This window comes from Paroedura picta, chromosome 4 (assembly GCF_049243985.1).
Source record: "Paroedura picta isolate Pp20150507F chromosome 4, Ppicta_v3.0, whole genome shotgun sequence".
NCBI classification, from domain to species: domain Eukaryota; kingdom Metazoa; phylum Chordata; class Lepidosauria; order Squamata; family Gekkonidae; genus Paroedura; species Paroedura picta.
This window is the reverse complement of record NC_135372.1, coordinates 85142291-85165954: the sequence shown is the minus strand read 5'-3', so window position 1 is coordinate 85165954 and position 23664 is coordinate 85142291. Positions and strand designations below refer to the sequence as shown.

At 42.2% G+C, this 23664-nt stretch overlaps 1 protein-coding gene across 2 annotated transcripts in view; it reads right to left on the bottom strand.

Annotated features, from left to right (window-relative positions):
• Nucleotides 1-23664, bottom strand: part of TRABD2B (TraB domain containing 2B) — a 321979-nt gene that overhangs the window by 79664 nt on the left and 218651 nt on the right. The window contains exons 3-4 of one of the 2 annotated variants that reach the window (XM_077333817.1): nucleotides 14237-14383; nucleotides 7482-7656 (exon numbers count right to left, since the gene is read on the bottom strand). In XM_077333817.1, coding sequence (XP_077189932.1) covers nucleotides 7482-7656; nucleotides 14237-14383 — 322 coding nt within the window. The remainder of the gene's footprint in view (nucleotides 1-7481; nucleotides 7657-14236; nucleotides 14384-23664) is intronic. The other variant, XM_077333818.1, reaches the window with a different exon arrangement.

Sequence of the window (23664 nt, the reverse complement as noted above, 5' to 3'; positions counted from 1 at the left end):
ATTGAAATTGTCCCTGGGGACAAGGTCCTTGACCATAACTACCCCTCATATACACATATAATATTTTTATTATCTCCTTTTCTTCTTATGAATGTTAGTGCAGAATAATAATCTCAAAAGCATTCTGGCACTCTGAAAACTACATCTGAGATTTCTGAAGTCCAGTTCCTCCTGGTTCCTCCTGCAAAAATGTGTGACCAATTTCATGCCTAATTTTCATTTAGAATGACTTCCCTACTGTGAAGACTAATCACTTAATAGGTTTTTGCATGTACAATGGCTGTAAGTATGCCAGCAGATTAGGACATACACCGTGTAATGGTGCTTTACTGTCTGCTGAAAGACAGGCTTGAAATTCGACATTGTTTGTAACTAGTTCAATGTTACAGACAACTAGAACTTTCATTATGCTCTCAGTTGGCTGCACTGCTCTTTACTTCTCTTTTTTCACCACTGTACTGCTTAACAAAATCTGGTCACAAAACTAATATAGTTCAGAAAAAAAGATAAATTTGATAGTTAAATGAAGTAAGCAACAGAACCCAGGGAAGGATAAGCCTAAACACAACCGAAACAGATTCTACCCACTAATCTCATTGTAGTGGAACCTGAGTGTCCAAATTTTGATTACCTCAAACATCCTGACTTGCAATGCAACTCAATTTTGTATTATTATTTGTATTTTGTATATGAGTTCAGTTAGAGAGGGATTGTGTCTTTTATTACTCATGAAACCACAGAGTGTATAACCCTAGAGATTTAGACCACTCTTTAGCTGAAGTAACCAGTAACTCAACTTACCAGTAACCCAGTAACCCAATATTTAAATGAAACTTTATTCACTCATTCTCTCCTGGAAATGTTCTGAAATCCTGTCCTAATATATTCCCATCATTGCCATTATCTGTACCAGTAATGCACACAGACAGATACCAGGAAACAGTATTGTGCTGTCAAGTTGCCTTCAACTTATGACAACCCTATGAATTAACAATCTCCAAAACGTCTTATTGTTATCAGCTTAGCTCATGTCTTGCAAACTGAGGGCTGTGGCTTTCTTGACTAAGAATCCATCTTATGTTGAGTTTTCCTTTTCCTGTTCCCTTCAGCTTTTGCTAGCATTATTATCTTTGCCAGTGACTCTTGTCTTCTCATAGACCCATTATGCACGGGGGTTTTAGCGTACATTCGGGGTGGAATGGCGGCGACTAAAATCACCGATAATGCACGGAGCCGGCTGCAACCGGCTGCAGCTTCGGTGCATGCTGCCGAAAAAGCCGTGTCAGTGAAACGCCGAAGAAAGCACAGCTTCCGGGTGACCGGGGCACAACCAGAAGCGGCGCCCGGATCGCCGCGTGCATAATCGGTTACTCTGGGTTTTGCCACCGTCACGCCCCGCCCATAACCGGTATGCGTCGCGTCTTCCCCCTCCGCGTTTTCCATGTGACCAGAAATAGCCGTTTCGGCGGCCGTGCATAATGGGCCATAATGTGACCAAAGTACAATACCCTCAGTTTAGTCATGTTAGCTGCTAGGGAGAGTTCAGGCTTTATCTAGAACTGACTTCTTTGTCGGGGGGGGGGGGGTCATGGTATATGTAAAACTTTCCTTCATCATCACATTTCAAAGGAATCTAACTTCTTCCTATCAGCTTTCTTCACAGACTAATTTTCACACCCATACATAGTAATCATTATCATTATCATTATCTTACATCCTTACACTTAAGGATTTCTTCGATCTCTTTCATGGGTGTCTGTACACGACTCAATCTCCTTCTTATTCCTTGGTTGCGTTCTCACTTTAATGATGGAGGCAAGGAATAGAAATGTTTAACAAGCTCAAATTCTTTATCATCAAACTTCAAGTTAGAATAATAGAATCATGGAAGGGGCCATACAGGCCATCTAGTCCAACCCCCTGCTCTACGCAGGATCAGCCCTAAGCATCCTAAAGCATCCAAGAAAAGTGTGTATCCAACCTTTGCTTGAAGACTGCCAGTGAGGGGGCACTCACCACCTCCTTAGGCAGCCTATTCCACTGCTGAACTACTCTGACTGTGAAAAATGTTTTCCTGATATTAAGCCTATATCGTTTTACTTGTAGTTTAAACCCATTACTGCGTGTCCTCTCCTCTGCAGCCAACGGAAACAGCATCCTGCCCTCCTCCAAGTGACAACCTTTCAAATACTTAAAGAGGGCTATCATGTCCCCTCTCAACCTCCTTTTCTCCAGGCTGAACATTCCCAAGTCCCTCAACCTATCTTCATAGGACTTGGTCCCTTGGCCCCAGATCCTCTTCGTCGCTCTCCTCTGTATCTTTTCAATTTTATCTATGTCCTTCTTGAAGTGAGGCCTCCAGAACTGCACACAGTACTCCAGGTGTGGTCTGACCAGTGCCGTATACAATGGGACTATGACATCTTGTGATTTTGATGTGATGCCCCTGTTGATACAGCCCAAAATGGCATTCACCTTTTTTACCGCTGTATCACACTGCCTGCTCATGTTTAGCTTACAATCCACAAGTACCCCAAGGTCTCGTTCACACACAGTGTTACCTAGAAGCGTATCCCCCATCCAGTAGGCATGCTTTTCATTTTTCTGACCCAGATGCAGAACTTTACACTTATCTTTATTAAATTGCATCTTGTTCTCATTTTCCCATTTGCCCATTGTGTTCAGGTCTCATTGAACTCTGTCTCTATCTTCCGAAGTATTTGCCAGTCCTCCCAATTTGGTGTCATCTGCAAACTTGATGAGTAGTCCCTCCACCCCCTCATCTAGATCATTAATAAATATGTTAAAAAGTACCGGGCCGAGCACCGAGCCCTGAGGTACCCCGCTACTCACCTCCCTCCAGTCTGATGAAACACCACTGACAACGACTCTTTGAGTGCGGTTCTCTAACCAATTCCCTATCCACCTAACTATCTGAAAATCCAGATTGCAGTCCTTCAATTTATCCATCAGAACATCATGGGGAACCTTATCAAAAGTTTTACTAAAATCCAAGTAAACGACATCAACCGAATTGCCACGATCCAGCAAACCTGTTACTTGGTCAAAAAAGGAAACCAGGTTGGTCTGACAGGACCTGTTGGAGACAAATCCATGCTGACTTCCTTGGATCAACAAATTGTCCTCCAGATATTTGCAGATTGCTCCCTTTAATATCTGCTCCATTATCTTCCCCACAACAGAGGTCAGACTCACTGGTCTGTAGTTTCCCGGGTCTTCCTTCCTCCCTTTTTTGAAGATCGGAATAACATTTGCTCTCTTCCAGTCCTCCGGTACATCTTCAGTACTTAAGGATGAAATTGCTCAAAACACTTATGGATGCCTGAACTCCTTCCATGAACTTTTCCATTGGACCCACTGTGTTTCTAGAACTTGAAACTATTTAAATAATAGTGCAGACTACATGTCCCCTGTATATCCCGCTCAAATTCCTGGCGATCATCAGGGGAGAGGCAGGGGTCAGTTTTTCTGAAATACAATGTATATTTAATGTATCTTATATAAATAAGATTCATTTTTTTAGTTTCTATGAAATAGGTAAATTTGAAAAATCTGATGAAAAAACATGCAAAAACAGAATAGTGTGCTATATTATTAGATTCAAAGCTAGACAAGACTGAAACAGCATATGCATCAAAACAATGCAGTCAGACATTATCTTTAGGAGAACATCAGTTTGCTGGTAATTCAAACACCATTACGCCCTTAAATAATAAGGCAAACAACAAACAGCATGCTCTGGAACAACATCTGAACTGATATGAGAAATACAACCACTAAGTCCCAACATGGTAAAATATGATTATTAAAGAAAAATAAAGTACAAAACAGAAACAGACACATGAAAGTAAATAGTTTTTTTTTAAAGGAAAATGACATTCATAAAATGACAACATGAATAAACTCTATTTGTTATCACATATGTTCCTAGTGAATTATTTGCCCATAAAAATGAAATAAACCAGAAGTTATTTCTAAACACTGATTTCATGTGTATATTCTTTGTTTCCAAAATATTAACTCTTTTTAATGGCACTTGAGCTCCTGGCAGCCTGTCTACTTCTCAGCTGTAAAGTGCACTTGGAAAACTTCTGGTTCAATCCAACTCTAACAATCTCTTGAGTTCACAAGGGTAAAGTTTTTGAAAAAAGACCTACTCTACTTGAAACCTTGTCAAGCTAACTCCTTTATTTAATCCCCCCAAAGGTGATAATCAAGCCCTATGTCCTAGATTAGAAGAATGGTTGGGTTTCAAATGCAAGTATCGTATTCAATGGGTCAAGAACTGTTTGCTAAAAATATCTGTAGTACCAGTTTTTATAAATACAAAACTAAGGACTACAAATAATTGATAAAAATACATATATCAGGCAAATTTATATGCCTCACAAAATTCTCATTGGTCAGCATTTCTTACATTTATTCATTCCCCTCCCCTCTGCTATTAGTATTCGGAAATATGTATTGATTTCTTGGGGGGGGGGTGAAATTTTGGGAAGAAGTGACTGAAAATTCTAGGAAGTACTAGATTAGGGGTTTTTTTTAAGATGACGTGGAATTCACTGCTGCAATAAGTGATGGTGGCTACAAGCACAGATAGCCTCAAGAAAGGATGGAGAAACATATGGAGTAGCCTCACCTACCTCACAGGGTGTCTGTTGTGGGGAGTTAAAAGGTAAGGCAAATATAAGCTGCTTTGAGACTCCTTTGGGTAGAGAAAAGCAGCATATAAGAACCAACTCTTCTTCTCCGGTTGGGGCATTCCTTCATTATTCTCCCTTCCTCCAAGGCAGCAATAGTGGAAAGGAAAGGAAGAAAGACAGCAAATTGCTGTAGGGAATTCTGTTTCCTACTTATTCTTTCTCCTTGCCCTTCAAATTGTTAAGGGCTGTTATGTTCTATGTGTTAGATCTGACCAGTCAATCCAGCAGGCCAAGCCTAGCCTCATCGAACATAATGCCTACCTTGAAAGAATCTCCTATGGATGTTAGGTCAGGTCCATGCATTGGAAATAGTGGCCCCATTATTTCCTATTAGAAACCTACCATACTTACAAGACTCCTGAAGGGAAGGCAAACCTCACAGGAGTCCAGGATCCCAACTACTGGATCAGCCACCATTTACTGGTTTTAGTTATGGACTCTGTAGCCTCTGATGCCAGTGTTGGGAAGAAAAAGATGATGCCGAAATGGTCATTCCAGGGCCAGTTCAGTCATAAAGCCATTTCTGACCAGGCCAGTGGCCGATTGACTCCAATAATCTGTGTCACACATGGCCAATATCCAGGTGCCTTCAGAAGGTCTGGCGGGAGACCAAGTCAATAGGGATGGGCACAAACCATAAGAATGCAGCTTGGTTCATAGTTCATGGCAGACCCACAAACCAAACCCAATGAAAATGGCTTCAAATGAACTGAACTGGTTCATAAAATTTATGTTGGGGTATAATGCCCCCCTGGCATACTAAAGAATCCAAGCTTGCAGAAGAAACTCCAAATGACTGTCCTCTCTTTTCTCCAAGTTTGGTGAGGATTGAACTTTGGGGATCTAAGTCACAGTCCCCACAAAACAGTCCCCAGGAAAATGCTTTTGGGGAAATGTTAGGTGCAGCTTCAGAACAGGCCCGGTGCAAGCTAGAGACATCAAATTCAGAACAGATGTTTCTGAGATGTTCCCCTACATGACCTCCAAGTTATGTGCAGACTGGATTGGTGGGGGGGGGGTCAATGCCCCCCAATGTCCTGGAAAGTGTTTGGGGGGAAATGTCATACACAGCTGTAGAAGTATATAAAATGGTCCATGTGCAAGCTACACGCACCAAATTGACAGGGAGCCTCACCCTGCCACCCACTTCTCTACAATTTCTCAGGGTGGGGAGCAGATTAATCCCAGTCACTGACCCACCAAATGGTCTCTCATGTTTATACCTGCACACTTCTCCTGAGTGTTAATCCCTCTGTGTGCCATCAGGGTGCCAAAGCTGTCCATCACGTGGGGAGGAAGAATCCTCCCCACACATACCACAGGGCCCCAGACCCCAGACATTAACCCATCATGACAGCCCAATGGAGGCTAACTCTAGCAGGGCATCATCAGGGATATAAAAGTCTCCTTCCTCTGATCTGTTCCTGAAATCTTCCACAGAGGTAAGAAAACAGTGATTCACAGGGTGGGGAGAAGAAGCATCCTACCCTCCACATCCCAACTCCCTGTTGCTGCTTCTGCCTTGAGTACACACCTCTGAGGCCCCACCCAGCTCAGTGCCAGAAAGCAGGTGTGCCTTATGGAGAGATGCAATCCCACAAGCAGTCACCCAGGCCCATGCGGCAGTCACCTGCTACACAGGTAACATGATTGCTAAGTATGGCCAACCTTTCTCCCTCTCCCTTGGGTTCAGGAAGCACTCTTTGCCTGCCCTCAAGATGCTCACCCTGCTTGTAAGTCTTTGTGGGCCTGGGTCCTCCATTTGTATCACACTACTATTTAGTGCCATGGACCTAACCCAAGAAATCACAAACAAAAATATCAATCTCATGATTTATGTATTACCACATCACATGAAGATTTATCTTCTATTTCACTGATCGGTCATCTTCACAGCTGTTAATTATTACCAATTTTAATAATCCCTGTATTAACATCATGATGTTCCCTCTCTATTATTAGCTAAAGAATGAAATACAACAAATGAACAGAACCCAAAGGCCTATTTCCCAATAAATCAATGGTTCCACACCACTGGGTCCCTTTTGTCTTTCATGCCATATCCTGGCAATGAATAGATGATAGAAAAACCATTTGTTTTCTTCGTAGCATGGCTTACATTAGCTGTATCAAAAGGAGAACAAACTTTCTGCACAACTTTCTTTTCTACACTTTATTGAAATGATGCTGCTCAATAAACAGCATCTGTTTTCAGTTTGGAAAGGAGGAGGGAGTATCACTCCAAGTGTTTGCGATCATCTCATTCTCCCAGGGTAGAACAGATCGCCGAAACCTGACACTCTAAGTGGATATGCATGAAGTAGGCTTGTACCTATTTTAAAAACATGCTGGCTCCATGGGAGGCAAATAATAAACTGGAAACTCCAATACTGGACACAGGCCAGAATATATACAGGAGACTAGGGTGTATTCCCACATGCAATACATATGTTGTTGCAAAATATTTTCCTTACTGCTCCCTCTTCTCTTGATCCCCCTCCTCCAAGAAATGAATAATGGTTGGAGTTCACTTTAAGGTGTTCGTAAACGAAAGGTCTGAAATGCTGGATCCAGGGGCCAATTTTGTGTCATTATTGTGAACATGAAATTGCTCATTTTCTTTCACTTCAGTGGAAGCCTAGTTGCCAGCTATGAAACTTGTTTTGCTACAGCACTCTTTTGCAACTATGTTAATGCAAGACATGTTTCTATAGATTTCATTTTGAATATACATTGAGCTAATAGATGGTCTTTTACCTGCTCCAAAGGCAAAGAAGAAACTCTTGTCAGCATTCTCTTTTAAAAGGTCCATCACTCTTTTCCCCATTCTTTCATTCCTCTTGTAGATTAGTTCCTGTCGGAAATAGTTGTCAATCTCTTGTGCTGTGACTTGCTCATGTGGAGGAAGGGTTGTATTGATGAAGTTAGGGAGCTGAAATGAAAAATAAGGAAGTGGTGTCAGGTTTGGAAAAAGAGAAAGAAAATGGTGACCCACCAACTGTGAATGACATCATTCTGGGGTACAATAAAATCAGAATCCAATAGCACCTTTAAGACCAACAAAGATGTATTCAGGGCGTGAGCTTTTGAGTCCAAGCACTCTTCTATCCTCCTATCATTCTGGGGTAGTGGAATGAGGAAGACCATTTTCTACAGAAGTGTGTATTTATTTTTACATTCATTTTATTTTTACTTCAGTGATTGTGTTGGCTTTTGTTATACTCCTTATGGCATTTGTTCATTATTAGATTAACATTCATTTTCATTGGGAGCAAAAGGAGATGAGAATGAATACAAGGCTCCAAACCCCAACCCTACCTTTCCTCCAAGCTCTTTCTAGCCAAAAACAGATGATAATAAAGCTATTGTTCAACTTTAGTGCCAGAACCTGACCAATGGCATATAGATAGCCATATGTGATACTGAAAAAAAAACAAACCCTGCGTGGAATGCATTCCAGTTAAAGGAATAACACATGATGATATTGAATAGTCACTGGTAGATAGTGTTCTGCAATTTAAGGTCTATCCAAGTTCTTGGGAACTGAAGGTGTATCTTCACAGGATTCTTGCTGTTCCAAGCAACACTGTATTCTGGAGTTGAGCAGGTGTCATTTGCTTAGTACCCAGAATGTTCAGGAGTTTCTTGAGACTTCTAAGCCACTGCAAGGGCTTCTTCTTCCAGAGGCAATCTGACTGTATTTATTGGTCTTAGTATTTCATAATTTTCTCCTGCTCTTTCTTTTCTATTCTGCTGTCTCCTAAGCTTGCAATATCAATAATCTCAGTCCTATTTTCCCAGATAACTGTGATATCAGGATTGTTCTACTACAAATGTTTGTTTGCAATAAAGTCACAAAGAATCTTTGTTTCATCATTCTCCATGATCTAGTCTCGTTTATGCCCTGCCCTCAGCTGTTCTGGAGGGCTGCTACAAGAAAATTTCCCTGTCACAGAGACTGTCCATGGGCTAGTGGCCAGATAGAAACAATAGAACATGTATTATTACACTGTCCTATCTATAACACCATCAGAGGCAATTTAATTCAGCCAATTCTAGACAGACTCCAAAGTTTTTCCTCAATGGATAATAAAGAAACTTAACAATGAAAACAGTCGAACAACTCTCTGCACTGCTAGGTTCTGTGCTGCTATTAAATTGCACAGTATATACATAGGACAAAAAGTATCTCCTCTAATACAGTGGCCCCCAACCTTTTTATCACCAGGGACCGGTCAACACTTCACAATTTTACTGAGGCCCGGACGGGGGGTAGTCTTTTGCCGAGGGATGTTGCTGCCGCTTGAGTCCCTGCTCCACTTGCTTTCCCGCCATCCGCTGGGGGGCGGTGCCTGCAGCAACTGCACAGTGCCACGCCGAGGGGGAGCCCCAGCCATGGTGGCCGCCAGAGAGCCCCAAAGGTGAGCTGGCAGCAGAGTGGCAGGGCAGGCCCCCAGGCAGCAGCCAGTAAGGAGGACAAGGAGGAGTCACGGACCGGTACCAACTGATCCGTGGACCGGCACTGGTCTCCGGACCGGGGGTTGGGGACCACTGCTCTAATATATTGACTCACTACTTTGCATATGGTGTTTTAATGATGTCTTCGGTTTTATACTGTTGATTTTTCAATAAACACATTTTTCAGCATCAACTGATATTTTAAATGTAGCTTTATAGTTTGATCCAAAAAATCATAAATAAATTAAAAAAATGTAAATCTAGTTTGTGCTCCCATGAATTTCTGAGTGATAGTAAGATAATAAGATAGTAATTCTTGCAAGGATTCTAGTACAAAATAGTTGTAACTCCATTGTGACATAGTTCTCTTCAAAATCCACAGAGAGAGACAGAGTTCAACGAGATCTGAACACAATGGAAAAATGGGCAAATGAGAACAAGATGCAATTTAATAAAGATAAGTGTAAAGTTCTGCATCTGGGTCAGAAAAATGAAAAGCATGCCTACTGGATGGGGGATACGCTTCTAGGTAACACTGTGTGTGAACGAGACCTTGGGGTACTTGTGGATTGTAAACTAAACATGAGCAGGCAGTGTGATACAGCGGTAAAAAAGGTGAATGCCATTTTGGGCTGTATCAACAGGGGCATCACATTAAAATCACAAGATGTCATAGTCCCATTGTATACGGCACTGGTCAGACCACACCTAGAGTACTGTGTGCAGTTCTGGAGGCCTCACTTCAAGAAGGACGTCAATAAAATTGAAAGGGTACAGAGGAGAGCGACGAAGATGACCTGGGGCCAAGGGACCAAGCCCTATGTAGATAGGTTGAGGGACTTGGGAATGTTCAGCCTGGAGAAAAGGAGGTTGAGAGGGGACATGATAGCCCTCTTTAAGTATTTGAAAGGTTGTCACTTGGAGGAGGGCAGGATGCTGTTTCTGCTGGCTGCAGAGGCGAGGACACGCAGTAATGGGTTTAAACTTCAAGTACAACGATATAGGCTTGATATCAGGAAAACATTTTTCACAGTCAGAGTAGTTCAGCAGTGGAATAGGCTGCCTAAGGAGGTGGTGAATGCCCCCTCACTGGCAGTCTTCAAGCAAAGGTTGGATACACACTTTTCTTGGATGCTTTAGGATGCTTAGGGCTGATCCTGCGTAGAGCAGGGGGTTGGACTAGATGGCCTGTATGGCCCCTTCCAACTCTATGATTCTATGATTCTAACTGAGTGTCAGTTTGGTGTAGTGGTTAGGAGTGCAGACTTCTAATCTGGCATGCCAGGTTCGATTACGCGCTCCCCCACATGCAACCAGCTGGGTGACCTTGGGCTCGCCACGGCACTGATAAAACTGTTCTGACCAAGCAGTGATATCAGGGCTCTCTCAGCCTCACCCACCCCACAGGTTGTCTGTTGTGGGGAGAGGAATGGGAAGGCAACTGTAAGCCACTTTGAGCCTTCTTCAGGTAGGGAAAAGCAGCATATAAGAATCAACTCTTCTTCTTCTTCTTCTTCTTCTTCTTCTTCTTCTTCTTCTTCTTCTTCTAATTTTGCTGTTTGTCATCTTGATTTCTCTTTATTCAACTATCTTTCCTTTATTCAGTGCTGATGCTGCACACATTTCAAGGGCAAATCCCGTTGCTATAACGTAGCTGAATATTCAAACTGTATTTATTTGTTTGTTTATTCCTTAGATTTTTCCCTGCCACTCTCCCGGGACTTTTGGCAGGGTACAATATAACCCCAGCATAAAACATGATAAAACCCCATCTTATAGCAAATAACAAAACAAGGATAAAAGAGGATAAAACATGATTGGTGGTATAATCAATCTCAATGAATCATAGAATCACAAGTCAGATCATCATTTAAACATAAAGAACATTTAGGATTAAATTAATTAATCTTTTAATTGTCCCTAAGTACAGATATAGCTCCTTCCTGCAATGCAAAGGAAACTAAAGCCAGAGAGCCTCTAGCATACCCTCACCCACTCTGCAACTAAACTGTCATAATTTTCCTAACAGAAGAACTACACGCAATAGAGTTCAGGTTTTAAAAGAGTTAACACTTCTGTCACAGCAATGGCTTTTCCATTATGAATTTTAGCTGGCACAATTGAATGTCCCACATCCTGGAGACAATAGATTCAAAATTTTGCTACATGTTACATAAAGAAACACAATGACAATACTTGCTGTTATTTATTGGAGAACATGCTTTTGCCAGTCCACCCTGCCCCCTGCCCCACGACGTGAATAAGAGGTTTCACATAATTTTTTCAACATGGATTTTAAATACTTCAAAGCAAGAAAATATAATCCATTGATACAAAATTTCAACAATGAATGAGATAAAAAAGAAAATGAAAGTGCAATCCTAAACAGATGTATACCCTTCTAAATCCACTGAAATCAATAGGTTTAGAAATACATAACTCTGCTTATGACTGCACTTTAACGAGTAATAGTGCCTATAAAGTGGCTGTTTAATCTCATTGATCTGGTGGACATGGGATTTTCTATCCTGATACTTTAAAAATAAGGCAGGTAAAAAAAACATCGACAGTCAACTAAATTACTAAGATAATAAAACATCTAAAATCTAATTCCAGTATTCCAGTTTTTCAGATGGCTCCAAACCCATGAGGGTTAAAGAAGAAAATAAAAGAAAAAAGAAACAGTAGGTTAAAGAAAATGAGAGGAAAGGAGTGGTGTCAGCAGGGGGAACAATAACACAATTTCAGTACCCATCATCAGCTAAAGGTCTAATAGTTAATTAGAAGATGTGTCACAACAATTTATATTTTCTTTATTTTCTTTCACAGGAAAGCCTTAAAGGTTAATACCAAAACCTAGAACCGGATTCAGGCAGCAATTTGCAACCAGTGCAGCTGCGTCAGCACAGGCTGGATATGGACCCTCCAAGATGTGCCAGTGAGAACCCTAGCAGCTGCATTTTGCACTAGCTGAAGTTTCTGGATCAAGGACAAGGGTAGGCCCGCGTAGAGCAAGTCAAAGAAATCTAGTCTGGAGGTGGATCACTGTGGATCGCACTGTGGATCGCATGGATCACTGTGGCTAAGTGATCAGAGGACAGGTAGGGCGCTAGTAGCTGGGCTTGGTGAAGATGGAAAAATACTTGGCCTGCTACTCTCTTGACCTGCGCCTCCATAGTCAGAGAGGCGTCAATGGTCATGGCCAAATTCCTGGCCTGGGACGCGAGGGCGAACCACTGCCTCCTCCAGCCTCTCAGGGAACTCCCCAGAACCCAAGGAGCAGTTGATAATGTCCCTGAGTTGGCCTCCTATGCTCTGGCCACCTTCTTTGAGGAGCCAGGAAGGACTAGGGTCAAGGGGGCAAGTGGTCGCTCTGATCAATCCCAGCAACTTGTCCACTTCAGAAGAAGAAAGGCGCCTGAAGCCATCAAACCTCACTGCCAAGGGCGGCCAACAGGCCTCCAGTGTGTTTACTGTATTAATCGTGGCAGGAAGGTCACAGCAGAGCTATTTTATCTGCAAAATAGCTCACTAATGCCTAACAGTCAAGTTCCAATTAACTAAAATGTTGGCGCCCCTCAATCGAACTACCCTAAATAAATGGGCCGGGTGAGAGCTTGCAGACATGATTTCCACGGCAAAAAAAATCTCTCTTTGCCACTTTCACCACCATCTCATACGCCCTCATAAGCGTGCAATAAGATGTTCTTGTAGCCTCATCGCGGGTCTTTATTGCATTATGCATTTCATAATAATTCTTAGATTGTGATATATATATTTCCCTTTCTGTTTGTCTTTTTCTTTTTTGAAAAAAATAATATATATATTTTAAAAAATTATGCGATGACAGCTATACTGCAACACAATATCCAACAATGTGCAGATGCCATGGTTAAAACTGGAAACTACTTAGGAAGTTAGGAAAGTAAATTATGTTTAACCATGTAAAAAACATGCAAGTGTCTATATTTCTTCAGGCCTTCAAGTTTCACAGGTCATAAATCTAATATGAACATTTAACCCTGGATGCAAAGTGCTCCCTTTGAAAGCAGAAAGTCTCTTTCTCTGATTCCTATCCATTTCCCATATCTGCTACACTCCCATGCCACATGACCCATATTTCTGGAGAGACCTGCCACCTTGACGAGTGGCTCTAAAAGTATGCATAAAGTAAAGTTGCAGAAAAAAGGGGGAGGAAATCCCTGTTTGAACACTGCCTGCAATTCTTTGGATTTGAGTCATACATTTATATAGAAATACTTTTATATTACTGTCTTATTATATGAGCCTGTCAGCATAGGATTTGATAGGTTTCCTTTTATTTTTAAAACATTGTTGAACAGAATGTTGACCATGTTATGTCCACAGGATTAAAGATCATCATGGTTCTTGCTGTATTTTTTGGGTGCTAGTCAGAAAAGTTCTAATTTAAATAGAAATATAGAGTCCATACATCAGTGGTCCCCAACCTGCGGGCCGCGGCCCGGTGCCGGGCCGCAAAGGCCATGGCACCGGGCCGCAGCTCCCTCTCCCCGCCCCGCCCCCGCAGTAAAAAACTTCCCAGGCCGCAAGCTTGCGGCCCGGGAAGCTTCTTACTGCGGGAGGCGGGGAGAGGGAATCAGGGCCGGGCCGCGCCTGTGCGGGCCATGCCCGCTCGGCCCGATCCGCGGGCGCGGCCCGTGGGCGCGGCCCGCGGGCGCGGCTCGGGTGCGGCCCGATCCGCGGGCGCGGCGTGGGCGTGGCCCGATCCGTGGGCGCGGCCCGGGCGCGGCTCGCGGGCGCGGCTCGGGTGCGGCCCGATCCGCGGGCGCGGCGTGGGCGCGGCCCGATCCGCGGGCGTGGCCCGCACGGGCGCGGTCCGCGGGGGCGCGGCCCGATGCCCTGCCGGTCCCCAGCCTCGGAAAGGTTGGGGACCACTGCCATACATCACATATGAGGGCCAAAAGATTTCTGTCCTTTGCCTATCTATTGAAGAACAATAAACTAGGGTACTAAGCAGTCAGATGGTTGGCCAGAAGCCTCTAAAATATGCATGTGTTCTGAAGACAACATACCTGTGAAGTATCATGATTGAATATGACAGCATTGAGGTCTCCACAGTTGTAGTGCTTAATAAGATCTTCCGTGGTGTAAGGGGCCTGTAAGCTGCCTGCTCGGAGACTTTCATGCTGTAGTAATGTTTGGTTCAAAGCAAACAGCACCTGCATATGCATTGAAAGTAAATATGAGTTAAATATATTGTAAAATGAGGTGTAAAATACATGAAATACCTGATACACTGATACAGGGAGAGACATGATGCATGAATAAATTTGCTGTCTTCCCTTGCCAAGGTTTATTTCAGTTTTACTAGATGAAGGGCATTCTACCCACTTTGAATGAATTTGGACAAAGATTAAGAATCATTGGTTTTGATTTATAAGCATACAAACACATAATTTATTTGATATGGCCTATTCTGGCCCTTAGAGCCTCTTGTGGCGCAGAGTGGTAAGGCAGCCGTCTGAAAGCTCTGCCCATGAGGCTGGGAGTTCAATCCCAGCAGCCGGCTCAAGGTTGACTCAGCCTTCCATCCTTCCGAGGTCGGTAAAATGAGTACCCAGCTTGCTGCTGGGGGGTAAACGGTAATGACTGGGGAAGGCACTGGCAAACCACCCCGTATTGAGTCTGCCATGAAAACGCTGGAGGGCGTCACCCCAAGGGTCAGACATGACTTGGTGCTTGCACAGGGGATACCTTTACCTTTACCTTTATTCTGGCCCTTATGTATTTAATTCAAATATTTCTATTCGCCTTCCACTCAAATATGGTCCCAATGTGGCCAACATCAAAACATTTCAACACTAAAACATCTAAAGCATTAAATTATATTAAACGAAGTAAGGTAAAGGTAAAGGTATCCCCTGTGCAAGCACCGGGTCATGTCTGACCCTTGGGGTGACGCCCTCCAGCGTTTTCATGGCAGACTCAATACGGGGTGGTTTGCCAGTGCCTTCCCCAGTCATTATCGTTTACTCCCCAGCAAGCTGGGTACTCATTTTACCGACCTCGGAAGGATGGAAGGCTGAGTCAACCTTGAGCCAGCTGCTGGGATTGAACTCCCAGCCTCATGGACAGACAGCTTCAGACAGCATTTCTGCTGCCTTACCACTCTGCGCCACAAGAGGCTCTTATTACACGAAGTATACATACAATAATTCTAATTTCTATAAAATATATAAACACAAGCACACATAATACAGCCAGGGAGGACAGTTAATGGAAGAACAACCAAAAAAGTATTCAACCTCTGGTTGAAGACAATGATGGGGGGAGAGAGGCAATTCCAGAAGTGCTCCCATTGTGGCCTCCGCAAGCACTAAGAAGACAGAGCATCTCTGCCCAGAGTATTCCATCTCCTTTGTTGATTTATTTGCATGCATCCTCATCAACATGATACTATGTATGGAATTATATAATGGACAATTACAACAAAAAATTACAACAAAAATTACAACAAAAAATTAACAAACAGAAAACTCGGAAAATATAATGCCATAATAATCTTCACAAACTCTAAAACCAGAACAACTCAAACAACTAAAAACATGGTGGGTCAACACAGAGAAGGGGGTCTGCATCTTTTGCCTTAGGAGGATTGTTGTTGTTGTTGTCAGCCATTCAATCATATCCACTTGGTGATACTATGGTGCAACTACTGCCATGATCCCTGATTCCACACAGCCTCCCTCAGCCATACAATGTTCTAACCAGTGTCTGGGTAATTGAAGATCCTCACAGTGTCCATCCTGATCACATCCAACCACTGTGCCCTTTGTAGGCCTGGTTTCCTTTTTCCATTGACCAATCCTAGCATACTTGCTGGAATTTCATGATTTTGCCTACCAATGATATATTAGACTTTATGTGCTGTAGTATTTTCTCGTTTGTGACTTTTGCTGTCCACAGAACCAGCAGAAGCCTTCTCCAACATCAAAGTTCAAATGAATCAATTCTTCTCTTGTCCAATATTTTCATTGTCCAACTTTCACAGCCATAAGGGGTATTGGAAAAATGATAGATCTAATGAATCTATATTCGGCAGTCAGGCTTATGTCCTTGCTTTTCCATGTTCAGTTCAAGCTCATAATTGTTGAGTGACCCAGAACAATTCAACATTTTATTTCCTTACTGCAATTGCCACTCACATCAATTTGTGATCCAAGAAAAATGAATTCTTGAATGCATTCTATCTCTTCACCATCAATTGTTAATGTGACATGTCTGTTTTTGCAGTGCTCATTATTTTTGTCATTTTAGTGTTTAAGAAAGGGCCAAATTTCTTACATACTTCATTGCCTTTAATCTGTTCTAGGCCTTCCTAAATTTCTGACAGGAAGTTAGTGTCATCAGAATACCGAAGATTAGTTATATTCCTTCCTCCAATCTTAATTCCAGTGTTTGATTCTTTGAGTTCAATATCTTTCATAATGATCTCAGCATACAAGTTAAACAGGAAGAGGGAAAGAATAAAACCTTGGCTCATTCCTTTTTCTATTTTGAACCAGTGTGTGTCATCAAATGGTGCATGTACATTATCCTACTGCAAATGATTCCACATTCTGTATTTTAATGTTTCATGAAAAATTAAAGAGATGACCAACAACAATTTTCTGGAGCCCATTGAATTGCACCCCCACAATGGGCTTTATTCCAATTTTTAATATATAAAGAAAATTAGAACACAACAACTTTTTATCTAGCACACAGGATGCTTGGATTGTCTTCCAAAGGATATCTTTGGTGCTCTCAGGATTATGTAACCATAAATTTAATTAATTAAAAGACTAACAAATATTCCTCATATATTACAATGATGATAATGATGATTTATAAATAAATTTGAACCTCTGTCACAACATACAGTATGCAAGACAGAAGTTCTTCTGTCCATTTCTATGACCAGTTTTCATTATCAAAGTGACTGTGAAACATGACACTAAACTATCCCCCTTGTTAATAAATTAGTGCTATTAAGAGACTGGTAGCAATCTAGAGATGTTTACCACTCCCCTTTCAGTTTAATCCTCAGTGTGTAACAACCCCGTGAACTTCTGAATCATGTGTCAGGGGAATGGCATATCGAGTAACTTTCTCACTTCTATAGCCAAGTCTCTTGTAATTGACGGTGACTCAAGAAAATCCCATGGAAAGTAGATCAACAAACTTAATATTTATATAATATATTAAAGGTAAAGGTAAAGGTATCCCCCGTGCAAGCACTGAGTCATGTCTGACCCTTGGGGTGACGCCCTCTAGTGTTTTCATGGCAGACTCAATACGGGGTGGTTTGCCAGTGCCTTCCCCAGTCATTACTGTTTACCCCCCAGCAGCAAGCTGGGTACTCATTTTACCGACCTCGGAAGGATGGAAGGCTGAGTCAACCTTGAGCCAGCTGCTGGGATTGAACTCCCAGCCTCATGGGCAAAGCTTTCAGACGGCTGCCTTACCACTCTGCGCCACAAGAGGCTCTTATATAATATATTACTACTAGTAAATAAGCCCGCTGCAGTGTTAATGCAGTGGGCGCTAGTGGGTAGTCGGCAGGGCTGGCGGGTCTGGCACGGCTGTGGTTGGGGGGTGAGCGGGGCCTGGGAGTCGGTGCGGGCGGCACGGGCGTGGGGCAGTGCAGCGCGGGGCGGCTCGGGCGGGTTTCAGGAATCGGCGGTCACGATGCAGGCATGGCGCGGTGGAGCGCGGTGCGGGGTCGCTCAGCAAGGCTCCCCCCCATGTCGCCAGCTACCTGGGGACGCTTAGAGTCTTGTCGTGTGGAGGCGGTGCGGCGAGGACGCGAGGACGCGGCAGCGCAGCGAGGCGGTGACCTGGCCTGGTGGAGAGGAGGGAAGTAATGGCGGTGGGCGGGCAGCTGCAGGCGAGGAGGCAGGGGGACGGATCGGGAGGCACTTTGCGCCTCCCGATTAGTCAGCCCGGCGGCAAGGTACCAATTGGGAGCCGTGCTGTGCGCGGCTCCCAATTGTTCCCTTGCTGGCGGACTGACAATCGGAGGGCCCAATCGGCAGGCGCTTTGGGCCCCCCCATTGTCATTTTAGAGGAAGGGGCCTATGGCCACCCTTCCTCATCATGGACAGGGCCCACCTTTGGTGCCCTTAACAAAATATCTTATCTGCTCCGCTAGGAGCGGTTAAAGATAAGCCACATGCATATTGGCATGTAAAACAATTGAAAATATGGCATGCCATCCTCTTAGTGATTACAAAGAATTTCAGTGGATTCAGGTGTTTATCCGTGTTGAGCTGAAGCAGCGAAACAACATTTGAGTCCAGAGGTCCCTTTAAGATCAACAAAGGTTTATTCAAGATATAAGCTTTCATGTGCATGCACACTATCAGTAGTACCTTTTACTTGCTTAGGATATGAAAGAAATGAATGAAATAAAAATCTGGTTCAGGAAGGGAAATTTCAGGAGCTTTCCAATAAATGGATATAATAGTAAGTATACACGACTGGGTCACTACATAGGTTTTCCGCACAGCTGCCTCACACCCAGAAAGTAGTTGAATAGACTCTGAATGAAAGCGATAAAAACATCCTCCAATACATACTCGCAAAGTGTAGGTAACATAGCCAGAAATATAACATTTTTTACTTTAAGCATTTTAGATTCCTTTTCTACCAATCAACATTTTTCTGAGCTTATATTTTTATTAGCCCTATATTCAGAATCCACAGGAAATCCATGGATGAGCTGTTTCCTCTGCAGCCTATAAGACTCAAAAGGTAAGAAATCCTTTAAACCCAGGCCTTTTGCAGCCTGTTTAAATTAGTGAGATGCTAATCTCACATTTTATGGGTCATAGAAGATGCTGAAGCCCAGGCTGGAACACGTGGGGAATGTTTTGGACTTTTGAGAAAGAGAACTTACAGAGAGATGAATTGATCCATTTAGCTGCTGAGCCACCAATCTTTTCAGCACACTGAACTTCCTGTAGAAGTGGAAAATTCAAACTGTATTTCTACAATGTGCTCTTAAATATACCTAGGAGAATTTTTGCTACATAGCTGCCACATTTCAATTTCTGGCCAGCATTCACCACACATCTACTGTGAAACCATATTTGTTTTCACTTTTAAACTGGTCTCAAGGTAAATTGATTTCTATAAAAATACATTGGTAAATGAAATGTCATCCAGAGAGAAAGTCTGGAAAAAAGGGAAATTGGGGTTGGATTACAAAAGTACACATCATAGATGTTTGGGGGGGGACTTCATAGGTAAGGGCCAACTCTGGTGTTTGGAGTACAGATTTTTAATCTGGTGAGCTGGGCTTGATTCCTTGCTCCTTCTCTTCCACATGCAACCAGCTGGGTGACCTTGGGCTCGCCACAGCACTGCTAAAGCTGTTCTGAGTAGTAAGATCAAGGCTCTCTCAGCCTCACCTCCCTCACAGGGTGTCTGTTGTGGGGAGAGAAAAGGGAAGGTGAATGTAAGCTGCTTTGAGACTCCTTCAGGTAGATAAAAGCAGCATATAAGAACCAAATCTTCTTCTTCTTGGGTTGGAACATTCCTGGAAATTAGGCATGAAGTCTGAGAAATGAAAGATTTGGGGAGGAGGGGAGGCTCAGCAAGGATTTGATGTCATAGACTGCACCCTTTGGAGAACCAAGAGGTAGCTGGCAGTGATGGTGTGACATTTCCAGGAAAACCTGGAAGGGTCATGTTTTTCTATAATGCAACCTTTCCAATAAGTAGTGTCATGCCATCAGCCTGACAGCTAGGTTTCCATTTCTTGCTGCTTCCTTCTGATAGGTGAACAATGGCATTATCATCATTTGAAATATGAATACCTAAGCAACATTTTACCCAAGGCCTTAAGTTTATGGCCTTTGTATTTTTATCACCTCTCCCCTCTTCTTGTTTTAAAACATCCAGGCTGATGAAAAGTTCTGGAGAATTTGAGAACATCCATACTGTTTTGTGTTATTTTGGTTTGTTTTAATAGAAGGTAGTATTTGGCTTTTATTCTAGCATCAAAGAAATAGACAAGTATTGTCAAAAGGTTTATATGAAATAATAATTCAGGCACCTTTGGGGGGGGGAAACGACACTACTTTTGAACTGTCCTTTAAATAAAAGGTCATCTGCTCAGGAGGAAAAGTTGTTTTGGCTGCAATCCACAATCCACTGACTTTAGAACAGTTCCAATAAATCTAACAGGACTGCTTCATAGTTAAATGGATTGTGAACTGCAGCCTTTGCTGGTCTTGTAATTATAATGTGATCAAAATGCATTCAATGAACATAGCACCTCTGACAGAATTACCACCTTTTTCAATTAAGGGGCATAAAAAGTATAGATATGAACATGAGCTTTGTTCTGAGGTTTTCCAATAAAAGCCAGTTCTATGTTGGATTTGTTTCATGGTTAGATCGAGGAAAGTATCATTCCACTGCTAAGAATGCCACCTGTTCTAAGGAATCATGTGAACCTGCCCATAAATCACCTTTTTATTATACCACAAATCTACAAGTTCAGATCAAAAAGTTCTGAACATACTTCATTTAGCTAAAGAGCAGAAATCACCGGAGCCTTTTAAACACAGCCATTCTCCTGCCTGCTACAGTTCATTCTTCTCCTTACTCAGCTTTAAAAACCTATTCAGGTCTTCATGTCTGTTTATCTTGGAACATTTATAGGGTCCATTGTTAGTTCTTCACAAACAGACTTACCTTTTCCTATTATTTTAACTTAAGGTAAAGTATTATCACTTCTGATTGTTCCGATTTTTTGCAGAGACCTTTTAATGCACCAAATCACAATCCTGAAATGTGCTTACTGAATATGTAGTTTTTAACCTGGCTGAGGAATTACCCAGCCCCAACATAGTCAGCATTTACTGGATGAAAGGAAAATGTTCCTAAATGCACAAAGTACTACACAACTAAGTTTGAGGAAAGGATTATTCAGTTTTTATGGGTGATTTACAAAAATACTATACAAAAAACCCTCAACATACCTATGAAAATCAACAGACCGCCTAGCAAGTGCTGCTGACAATAAATTATTACTTATTGTTTCTCCAAGATATTTAAGAAATCCACAGTGAATTTTGTGCACCCCCTAATTTTTTGTTTCCATCCCAGAATGGAAGCAAGTATCATAATTTAAACTGCCTATATACTTCCTGAAGAAATGCATCTTATTTGAAATGAGGCATTTTCATTTAACTGGTAATTTCAAAATTTAGAATATTATCAGTATACCAAAACTGTCTGTAGTATAAAGCAAGTAGTTTTCTACTGCATAAAAATAACACCATGTTAACAAAACTTATACTTAGTCAGTTGACAGAAAAAGTGTCTCCTTAAGGAACACAACTAAGCATCCATAGCGAGGATCTAAAATATGACATTTTAATGTGGACATGTCCTAATAACAGCAGCTGGTGATTTATCACACCACCACAAAAGCCTTCCTAAGCAATATTGTATGGTATAATTGATGTGGCTGTTTGACCTGCTACATATCTTAACATTTTTTTTTCTAATCTAAGGCAACTTTATCCTTAAACAATGTACCAAGGGAGGTAGAATAGGGTTTCCAACTCCATGTTGGGAAATTCTTGGAGATTTGGGAGTGGAGCTGGGGAGAGGGGACCTCAGTGAGTTTAATGCAGTGTAGTACACCTTACAAAGAAGCTATTTTTCTCCAGGGAAAACTGATCTCTGTAGTCTGTGACAGAAACCCTAAGAGTTGCTGGCAATTCCTCTATGGTGAAACCATAGAGTTTCCAGTGATCCCTAAAGCAAAGTGAAGCTAGCTCTGGGTTTTTCCTGGGAGTGTCACAATGTTCTCTCTCCCTGCTTGCCAGAGTGCCAGCAGGAAGACGGCAAACAACTAGCCTAGTTGTAATTCTGGGAGAGCTTCAGGTCCCACCTAGATGTTAGCAACACTCTGGTAAGATGAAAGAGAGTGGAAGGAGCTTCACCTACACAACTTCAATCTATTTTAAAATACTTTAAGTGCTATGAATTTTGCTTTACTGCTTAGGGAAAATACCTGATGGTTTGTAGCTCTCTCTCTTCCTTTCCTAAGGCTCCTTGGGGACAAGGTATGATACTAGAATGGGATATTTGTACATGACTTAGCATTGGGTTACTCATCAGCAAAACAAGAAAAAATAGCTAGGATCTGGGAGGTGGGTGAAAAGGAAAAAAAATAGCAGAACTTGCCATGGGGAACTGAACCAGAGCATACAGGCAACATGTTGAAGTTATATGAGGAAAGCAAATAAAACAGGTGGGGTTTAGGATTCCTCTAGTTATGTGGGAAGAAATGTTATTAATTCATTATTGGGTCAAATACAAAACCTCACAAAATACCAAACAGAATGAAAAGCAGTTTATGTGTTTGCATAAATCCAATAATTCCATTAGCTTACTGAAGGAGGTTGGTTTTACCTCATCAACCCTAATTGACTGTAATGCTATGGCTAGCTGCAAAAGCCACCTAGATGAGGTCAGTGTCAGGGAAACCAACTCCTCAAAACAGGTCCAGGGAGAGTCACTTAAAAGACTCTCCCATGTCAGAGAGAAAACCTGGCTGAATCTGACATTCCACAATGAGGAAAGAGTTTAGTTTCTTTAAAGGGACAGTTAAGGAAGCAAACCCATGAAATCGTCTGCTTGAATTTCTGTTTGCCAAATCATGCCCCCTGTTAAAGTTCCTCATAAAAGCCTTTTGCCTAGTTGTTTCCATATGTTCTCAAAACCTCATCATTATTTCTGCTGAAAGCCAGGAGTAGTTAATAGGCTGTGGTTTGGCATTGACCCGAGGAGACCTTAAGACCTTGATTTTTCCCTTTCAAATTGCTAATTAACCAGTTTAATAAAATGGTTTGAATTTGACCAGAGAACGTACTTTAACCACTATGCATCCATCAGTCCTATTGGTTGTGAAGCTTAGAATAAAATATTTGTGCCATGGTATTTTTAGCTGGATTACTGCACACTGTCTTTTGAGAAAGCAGAAGGTTAAAAGCTAAATCCATAATTCCATACACACTTCCTCAGAACATATATGCATCATAAACCTGGAGTGCACAATTGAGTACTTATTCAGAATCCAGTTTTTGCTCAGAAGATACAAACAGAACACCTGACTAGCTGGGTTGAAGGTGGAAGAGGGATAGAAACACCTTTTAAGCCCATACAATTGCACATTCAACATCTTCAGTCTATGCCACTTTCTTCTTTATACCTGCCCAACTGTCTACACTGTGTATGAAAGCATTCGTGAGGCCACAGTGAGCCATGCTGTTGGAGCCACAATATTCAAGCTTTTGGCATGAGAGAACAGAGGACACTGACACATGACTTTTTAGCATAAAAATATGGCCACAGATTTATTGTTATGCAAATGAGTGTCGTTAAAGCCACGGCAGATCCAATCATCCCTTACCCACAGCCAGCCGACAGCAGGTAT